Here is a 10,303-nt window from a genome sequence, read left to right as displayed (position 1 = left end):
TTTTTTTTTTTTTTTTTTTTTTTTTTTTTTTTTTTTTTTTTTCTAATTGAATCCTTATCTTTTTTACATTTATTTGATTATTTATTTATTCATTTTTCTCCGGTGGTAAGACGGATCTGTAGAGGTGCTTGTTCACCTGTTCTGTTCTTGCCTTATAAGTTGAATAAAATAAAAAAATAAAAATAAAAACTATGCTACGCGTGACGTGTGTCGCCGATGGAAAGGCGTAGTCTTTTCAAATAAAGTATTATTATTATTATTATTATTATTATTATTATTATTATTATTAGCCATCACCATTATGTTCATCATTATTAAGTCAATTGTTGCCCCTAAGCCCGGAATGCAAATAATCAATATTTCAGACACGTCCCTGTCCTTCCTCAGCGTTAGTCGTGCATCATAATCGTCATCAAATTTATCACCATGAGCACTACCGCCACCTCCACCAAAACCACCATCATTATCATCATCATCATCAACATCGTCATCGTCATCGTCATCATCATCGTCATCATCATCGTCATCATCATCACCATCATTATTATCATCATCATCGTCATCATCATCGTCATCATCATCGACATCATCATCATCATTATCATCATCATCATCATCATCATGGTCGTCTTCGTCAACATCACTATCATAATATTTTAAGTTCTATTGTATGTACTGTATACCTATAACTTGATAGGATGCCGTAACACTGTATGACGTATGCTAATAATCGACTGCATGGGTATCATTTATTATAGCGAGGACATTTTGAAAGCTGATATGTTATGTTATCTTACTTAAATAATCTTCGCAACTTAAACAATATTTTTCTCCATTTAGCTTAACATGAGCTGACACAAGAAATTAATATAGCGCCCTCAATGTTTCATATCTGCGCTGATATTTACCTAAAATCCTGTTGATAACACAACATAAATTAGTTTATTTGACTGGTTATACGCATTAGCAAAGTTCCATAAACAAAGTCGACTATCCTTAAACTGGGGAAAATACTCAACTAAACAAAATGTCTTTGTACGTAGGTAGGCAAACCATGATTAAAGTTTGCGTATACAGGTCGCCTCGACCTGCTGTAAATGGATTTTACCATCTAAAAATATTTTCATTTAATTTTAATTCTGTTAATCGTCGATTTTAAATATTAATTGATGCATTTTTATTAAGAGAAATTGCTTTTTTGACTGATTACTCATATTTTCACGCTTACTTTAACTTACATCTTAATAATCTACCGTACACCACGTTAAGTGAATGGTCAATTAATCAAGAAAAAAAGAAATATTGTACCAGTCGAATTGAGCTATTGCCATCTGTTTGACGTTAGAGAAATCAGTCAATGGCCGTGCACTTTTATAGTGCATATAATGTTCATCTGTTTCCAGGACAACATAGAAAAAAAATCCGCCAAAATAAATGGTTGAAACGGAAAAGAAAGTGGTAGAAAAGAAAAACAAAACAGAAATAAAGGGAAAGTAAAGAAACAAAACAGGAGAGTAGAGTTAAATTAGGGATTTTCAAATAAGAATTACATAAGACAGGGCGTAAAACTTAAGTGGTTGGCGCATCGGTTGTGTCTTAGACTCCCAAACTCGAGAGGTCTGGGTTCAAAACTCTCGCTGTGCAAATCGCTCGTGTCCTTAGGCAGGACACTTTATCTACGGCTGCCTCTCTTCACCCAGGAGTACAAGTGTGTACCTGGTAGGTTCCAACACACCTGCGCTGATTACTACCTACAATATTATGGAATAATAATATTAATTTAATTTAATAATTTAATTTTGTCCTGAGTATGTGTTCAACATGTGTTTGATCCAATGACCGGGGTAGTAATTTGAAGCGCTTAGAGGCTTTGCGCATGAAGCGCTATATAAGACCGACATATTATTATTATTATTATTATTATTATTATTATTATTATTATTATTATTATTATTATTATTATTATTATTATTAATTAGAAGACTCTCGAACAGATTGTAGTAATGAATTAACTGCAGAGCTTGGTGCAAACAACTAAAAAGGGCAACTCTTCATAAGTCTTCAGATGACAAGTAGGCTTAAGAAGGGTTATAGATGTAGTGGACCTTAATGTCATTATACATTTAGTTGAACGTAGTGTGATAAGTTCCATGATAATAAGGAGTGGGAAATAGTTATATTAGTGAGAACAAATCAATAAGTTGAACGTAGTGTGATAAGTTCCGAGATAATAGGAAGTGGAAAATAGTTATATTAGTCAGAGCAAATTAAGAAGTTGAACGTAGTGTGATAAGTTCCAAGATAATAGGGAGTGGAAAATAGTTATATTAGTGAGAGCAAATCAGTAAATCTAGACATGAAATGTACTTCAATAAAAAGCACCTTTTTATTAAATTAATATCCAAATTATTGAAATTTAACGAAATTCTCATCAAAATTATAACACTTTTAGGTTAAAAATATATAAATAATCTTTTCGCCTACGTCTACGTTCTAGTGCACAAAATATAGAAATCAAGTAAAACTTTATTAATATAATATACATAATTCTCGTGTGATTTCTCTTCAATGTATTACAGTTTCAACAATTTCAAACGTTCTATATAATTTAAGAAATTTGATTCTTGAGATTCGTAATTACTCTCAAATGTCACTGTTTCAATAATACGCATGAGTACGTCAGAAATAAACACCATTGGTTCACGTTTATCTAGAAATTACAGTTTCCATAACAAAATACGTTTGAATATAAATACATATGAACTCTTGACCGACAAAGTTTTTACTTCTGCAAGGTCCGTCCTAATAGGATTCTCCTGTAATTAAAACATGTCTTATAAACATATCCAGAAGACAATTATAAATTATTTTAACATCTTTAATATTATTACTATAAATGTTTTTGGAACATTTATGTAAGGGAAGATTCATATTACTATGCTAAAAAACATCCTATTTTTCTACTTGTAGGCCTATAGTATACCTACTCATTCCAGTTCATTAAAAACTCTCGATAAATTACAAAACATTACATGTCGATACTGAAGATCTTAAAATGTTTAAGTAAACATATGATCTTTAATGTAAAATATTGTCACACTCTTTTTAAATTTTTATTTCAATTATGTTTAAAACCATATTTAATATAATATAATATTCCGTAATTTTTACACAATATTATTGCAGTACAGTATAGTATTTTGCTAATAGTGTGCATTCCATGAAAACGCAAATGTAGCATAAGTGATGCGTTAAACCCCGGGGCTTTATTTTGTTCATAAAAATTCCATCCGAGTTAAATTACTTTACATCTCTCAGATTGGAAAATGAAATATAGAGATATGTATAATTTTGAAATAAATAAATACAAAGAATAATATTTATTATAAATTAAAAACTAAATTCTAAGATTATTTTTAGATTGAATTTAAAGCATTAATCAGGCAATAATATAAATCCACACTCTAAAAATTTTGATTGAACACTAAAGTGGTCAGCATTTTTTTTAACCTGAAGTTTATTTATTGTTTTGTAAAGTTGCTCGACAATACATTAAATTAAATAGGTTTATAATGTAGATACTTTTATAGGAAACCAACAATCTTACTGATTTCTTTCTTCTGGTTTGTCTTAAGATAATGCAGAATAAAATGCTGAACATTAAGTCTGTTTGCTCGACAATCAGTTAAAATTATTGAATAGGTTTACAATGTAAACAATTTTAAGGGAAACCAACAATTACATTTACTGATATAGAAAGATAATTTTGTGTTATAAAACAAGTTTCACTTCGGAAGTCCTTTGAAATTTTAGCTTAAATAGATAATAACAACTTAAATATTGAATTAAAATCAATTTTAATATTTACCAAACGTGATGGACAAACAATCTTGTACATTTCATTTAGTACAGATTAATTGTGGCAACATAATAAATACATGAATATGAACTGTAGAAACATGAAAAATATCATAGAACGTATATTACTATTGGTAACCAAATTTATGTAGTAATTTATCGTATTTGAATGTGTCATTTTTTTTTTCACAATGGAAGAACATACACAAATTATTGTGTCGCTAAGTTAGACATTAGAAGTCTTCTGCATTGGTGCTTTAGCATAGACGAATACATCTCTATGTAATCCCAGTTAATAGCTTCATGACTCACCAACGAATGTTGAGTATTTACATTTTTTTTCCGGGTAACATTCTAGATATCAGACATATTTAACATCTGTTTTTCTTGAAATACTAATTTTTCTTGAAACATTTAATGTGGTCATTCAGCCTTTGTGCTGAGCACCCATTTACTGTGTGGTCTACAGTTAGATATTGTAAAATCTGACAGCATATTAGATTGATTGCAGAGTAGTAACTGCAACATTAAACTCTTCAATAATTGTCACCCACATTATGTGTGATGTTACATTAGCTGTTGATTGACGATATAAACATTAATCACGAATGATGACATAATGGATTTTAAGAATGTGCATACCCAGTATAAGTGTTTATTGTCGTTGAATTGGCGCAGCTTATACGATCATTCATTTCACTTTGGACTTACGGTGTATTCAGAATTTGTTATAATTTTCATATACTTACGTCATAAAACTAGATAACAGATCAATGATTATAGTTTATTCAAATCTGAAATATATTAAATAGAACTATTTTTATTTAAATTAAATAATTTAATTAGTTAAAAATGTTTCTATTTTCTTTCTTTATCAATTCATAATGATGAGTCCGTACGTAATTATTATTTACATTTTACTCCCGACCACACCAAATAATTATTATGAAATCATCATACAGTAGGTTTAAGGTGTGGGTGTTAAAGGCCTATAATAAGACAATAAGGAGCTTTTTTGCTTTTGCACGACAACGCGATGCTAAAAAGAATTCACGTTCTCGATGATTCGACCAAACTGCATCCCAGAATCCAAGCGACGGGAAGAACTTAACATTCTCGCATGTGCAGATCATTTTTAATAACATCATTACCTTCTAGTCCTACCGCGTCATGCAGGATTGGAATGTTTCTAATAAATGGAAATCATGTAGGTGAATGTAAAGGTTTCTTATCTCTGTAATCGTTATCTATGAAGTTTTACTGTCCTTCAATAGCGAATGTTTCAACCTCAGTTTTTTCCAACCAATCTCTAACAAATTGATTCCTTCGTTGTCTGTCTTCCACAAGTTGTTCCGTGCTCCCAGACACAAAGGTCGAATTGAAAGCCTGATTATAAAGTTCATCGTAAGACTCAGCATTTGCCGATAATAAACTGACCCTGCTGCTTCGTAAAGTCCCGGGTGTTGATGGGTGAGAATTTAAAGATACATTGCTTGTGCAATTACTTTTTAGTAAGTTTCTGCCCCAAGATTTCTCAAAGGCTTTCGTAAGGTCATTGCACGATTTACTTTGGTCTCTTTCAGTTGATCGCATATTTGCTACGTCGGGACTTGTCAGACGTTTTTGGTCTGATCTCCCTGTTAAAAGATTACAGCAAGAATTGTGAAGTGAAAGGCGATCACTCTCTTTAAGTAACAACATTGAGTGAGCTTTACTCTTTCTGCTTTCTTTCAAAAATGCTTCAGAGTTAATATCTTGGTTGCTTTTACATTTCGTCATGTGTAAAGTTGCTGGTATACCAAGACTATGGTCAACAGTTTCCAGCCAATCAAATTCTTCGTTAGGTCCACTAGCGCCCTCAACAGACGTTCTATGTTTTCTGCGAATTCTTGGGGAACAGTATACATCGATTCCTTCATGTTGAAGTCCTGATATAGTATCCTGATCGGTTGAAACCTTATAAGATTCATTTTGTAAATCGCTACTTCCATCAACTGGTTCAGATATTCCGGGAACGGTACGGTTACTAACTGCGTCCATCTCAATATAACGGCTTATAACTTCAGGCCTAAAAAACGGGAAAATCATGGATTAATGTAAAAAATAAAATACAGCATACAGTATAATGCAGTTAATAAGAACAATACCTAGACATAACTCTTACTCAATGATATTCTGCAGGATATTTTAGAAAGGTAATTCTCCAGCATCAATACGCAAGGTAATAAACTCTGGCTAGACCGTTCCAGATAATGTCACCCACGAGGATATTTTCCTATCTTGAAAGTTCAAAATTCTGAACAATACAAATACTGAAAATTATTTCTGTAATTCAAATCTGTTGGTAGTATATTTAATTAAAAACTGTATGCACGAATACCTTTGTAAGGCGATTACAGTACTTAATAATTATCATCTTTATCTTGACTCCAGGGGTGCTGTACTACTTCACTGTAATGAATGACCCCCTCATTACAAGTAATAAATACTAAATTATCTGAAAATAGCAATGACTTGAAAAATTTCACATTTATGGCTTATATTTTATAGCCCTATATTTAATAGCTCTTCTATTCAATACTGGCCGTTTTGCATGATATTCATGGCATAATGGTTAAAACACAAGTTTAAAGGGCAAATGGGAAAAAACCCATAAAACAACAAACGGCGATATAATGCAAAACAATTTAAAATTAAAATTAAAACGAAAAATCCGATCAGAATGACAAAATAAACTAAGCATCCACTGAAAGGAATCCCAATATCTGCAGACGGATCCGTTTTGGCCTTCTATGCCTCATCAGTATACAGAAACTATTTAATTAGAATATTCAAAACTAATTTGGAACTAGAATTTTTTGGGATTAAATTCGGAATAATTCTTCAAAATTTGCATACACGCGGAATACGATTACGTTGGGTGGAAATCGGGTGTTTTATTCAGCGGAAGAGATCTGTATGTATGCGTTTTGTGTGCATTTTAAGCAGTCTGTGTACGCCAGCTACCGTACTTAATGAATAAAGTCAAAATAGGTCGCTTCATACACAATTACGTGCTGTTAGAGATGCAGTAGGCCTAGATTATTTTTAATTGGCTCCATTTAATGGTTCTTCTTTATAGCAATGTTCCGGAGGAAAAACAAATATTAAGCTGTACAACTGATTGTTTTAAAACACAAAATATGTTTGAAAAAAGGTTCTGAAACGGTTAATATAGTTTATAGCTTTATAATAGTATGATGATTTTTGTGGCTTCATTTTTATGCAACTACATGCATTCTCCCACATATCATGTTAATGTACATTGTGATTTTTTAATGGTCAGTGCTGCGATTTTTTTCGTTTTCTAATTACTTTAGAGTTTGGTGGATGGATTGCATTGTGGTTCTTCTTTGTAATAATAAAAAAAAAGTACACATCGTTTAAGGAACTCCTCCGTTTTTTAAAGTTGTCAGTTTATTTATCCTCAGTTTTAACAAATATTATATTCACTGATAGTTTTTTTTTTTTATCAATTGTCTTATAACTATATGACATCTATATTATGTATAATGTTTTATTTTTCTTCGTGTTTGAAGATAATAAACCTAACCAGACTAGTATTTATCATTTTTTTTTATAGGCAACCACTTAGAGGCAACCACATTCACATCCAACTGCTTATTTAAACTATAGTAAATCCTAAGTAACCTAATGTGACATCCCCTTTAAATTCCCTGAATTTCATTACGATTCGTAGCAGCTTAGATTTATTGCTTCGATTTAGTCACATGGCCCTTTAGAAGACGGATGTTTCAAGAACATTAATGGATGCCTCGTATCAAGCAGAGCAAACGCATGAAATTCAAGAAGAACATTGATCATAGGCGAGAGTCATGTGTTCGTAAGTAAAGACGATGCGTGTGATATTTGGTACCAACATGCTTTGAATAAAATTACACAATATCATTATCCCCGTCAGCACCATCGTCATTCATATCATCATCAAAATCTTTGTACGCTCCAGTCACGGTCAGTATGACAGTCAACGTTACTTAACGTCATCGTCATCATTATCATCGTAATCATTATCATCGCCATTATTCACCTTTATCATAATTCTTCTTATCAACATCATCATTACCATTATCAAAATTATCATTATCCTCCATCATTACCATCACCACATCAACATCATTATTATCATCATCATCGTCATCATCATCACCATTATCATCATCATTATCATCATTATCTTCATCATCATCACTATTAACAACAACATTATCATCATCATCGTCGTCGATAATAAAGTAGCTCTAACACGATCGTTATTTTCGCACAGGTACGATACAGTCTAAAGATGTGAATGTTAATTATGTGAATTCTGTTACGCGCAAATCAGTAGCCAATAACCAATTACTGATGGTCAGGTTGTTTATAGCATGCACTAGAGTCATCATTCTGTAGAACCAGGGAGCAGTCATATTACAGTAATATGACTGTTCCCTGATTTAACGATGTACGCGGGCTCGAAATGGATTATGACGTTACTTCGTGGTAGAGCAAATTTAAAGGGTTGCTGACTGGTGATTGATGATGCGCGCGTTTACCAATCGATAATATTTCACCAATTTATTTCCTAACATCCGGGAGTTTAAAGAGGAAAGCGGTGACTTTATGTAAATTGAGCAGAATAGAGCAACTGAGTTAGCATATCGCCATCTAATAATAATATGAAGCTGGGATTAAAAGCTCTTTGTCATCGTCTGTGTGTATGACATATGATACTCACAGCAGAATTTGGCGCCATCTTCTCTTGGCAATGAGTAAATAATCATCATTTCAATCTACTTTCTCTCTCCGGGATCTTCTTCTAAATATTCTAACACAAATTTGCATTCAAGTTGCAGATTTTAAATGTTCATACTGGTGTTACACCTTAACTGAGTTTTCTTTACAGGGATGATATTCAAAATTCTAGAGAGTAATTATTATTCATTATTTGAAGTTATAATTAAAGGCATAATATGATTATATAGATAGTCATATTAAAAACAATATCTGAACATGTACAAATGGTGGACGAGCTTCTCGGAGTCTATGGCAAAGTAGATTGTATATAGCTTGTATTAGATGAGAAGCAAAAACATGAACGAAAAATATAAACACGAAAGAATATGAACATGGTGCAGGAAAGTTGTTCTGTTTGAACCTTGGCCTAGGCTGTCGTAATTTAGGTATAAAATAGGTCTTTTTTCCTTTAATAAAACGTATATTATAATAATAAAGATACTTATCATCATCATCATTATCGTCGTCATTATTATTATTATTATTATTATTATTATTATTATTATTATTATTATTATTATTAATATTATTATTATAAATCATTAATAAAATTGTATTATTATTATTTTCATTATTGTTATTATTATTATTATTATTATTATTATTATTATTATTATTATTAATTGTATTAGTATTAGTACTAGTATTTGTATTAGTATTCGTAATAATGTTTGATCCGGTTAGTAATAAAAGTGGAATGGTCTTCGGCTTTTTTTTTTTGTTGATTAAAAACGATTTTAAAGTCCATTATTATTATTATTATTATTATTATTATTATTATTTTATTATTATTATTATTAATATTTTTAATATTATTATTATTATTATTATTAATTTTATTAGTATTAGTATTAGTACTAATATTAGTATTCGTATTAATGTTGGAACAATTTTGATCTGGTTGTTAATAAAAATATAATGGTCTTCCGTCTTTTTTTTTTTATTAAAAACAATTTTAAAATCCATTATTTATTATTATTATTATTATTATTATTTGTATAGGTTTATTTTTTATTTTTATTTATTATTTTTTTTTTTTTTGCCCTACCTGACGTGGAAATGTACCCAATACTCAGTACATTTGAAAACAACTGCGAACAAATCGCAAGTTGTTCTCGGGTGGGACTCGAACACGCGATCTCCAGATGACTAGCCTGGCATCATAACTCTAGACCACAGAGCTTGAGCCTGGTGGCCAGGGTTGAATTCGAGTCGAAGTAAGCAGCGGGTACTGCATTGTTGATAGTAAAAAAATCGCAAGTTTTTCTCGGGTGGAACTCGAACCCAGGATCTCCAGATCGTGGCTCAAATTTTAGTACCAAACAATGCATTGGAAGTATAGTATGTTAGATATTTTTATATGTATGGTATTAATATATTATGCATTGCTATTATGAAATGATTTTCCCAGACAAAATATCCATATTGGACCAATTGGAATTCTTGGTGAAGTATTCGCACCGCGTGAAAAATGCATTCGGAACAGAGAATTCGAATCAACACGGCCCATAGTCAACTTGGCCTTAATTTTCAGTGTATTCACGAAACAATAATAACACAAAAATATACATGCATATTATATATATAATATATATATATGTATATATATATA

The 10,303-nt window shown here is 31.2% G+C and overlaps 1 protein-coding gene across 1 annotated transcript in view; it reads right to left on the bottom strand.

The window, feature by feature from the left end:
• Positions 1-2,362: 2,362 nt before the first annotated feature.
• The window catches only part of LOC117109744, a 13,843-nt gene continuing 5,902 nt past the window's right edge, over positions 2,363-10,303 (bottom strand). The window contains exon 2 of the mRNA XM_033252153.1: positions 2,363-5,926. Coding sequence (XP_033108044.1) covers positions 5,116-5,898 — 783 coding nt within the window. The 5' untranslated portion in view covers positions 5,899-5,926 and the 3' untranslated portion in view covers positions 2,363-5,115. The remainder of the gene's footprint in view (positions 5,927-10,303) is intronic.

Source organism: Anneissia japonica, unplaced genomic scaffold, assembly GCF_011630105.1.
Source record: "Anneissia japonica isolate Jap-2015-1 unplaced genomic scaffold, ASM1163010v1 scaffold3782_len1007564_cov172, whole genome shotgun sequence".
NCBI lineage: Eukaryota > Metazoa > Echinodermata > Crinoidea > Comatulida > Comatulidae > Anneissia > Anneissia japonica.
Note: the sequence above shows the minus strand (reverse complement) of the source record. Positions and strands in the feature narration are given on the sequence as shown.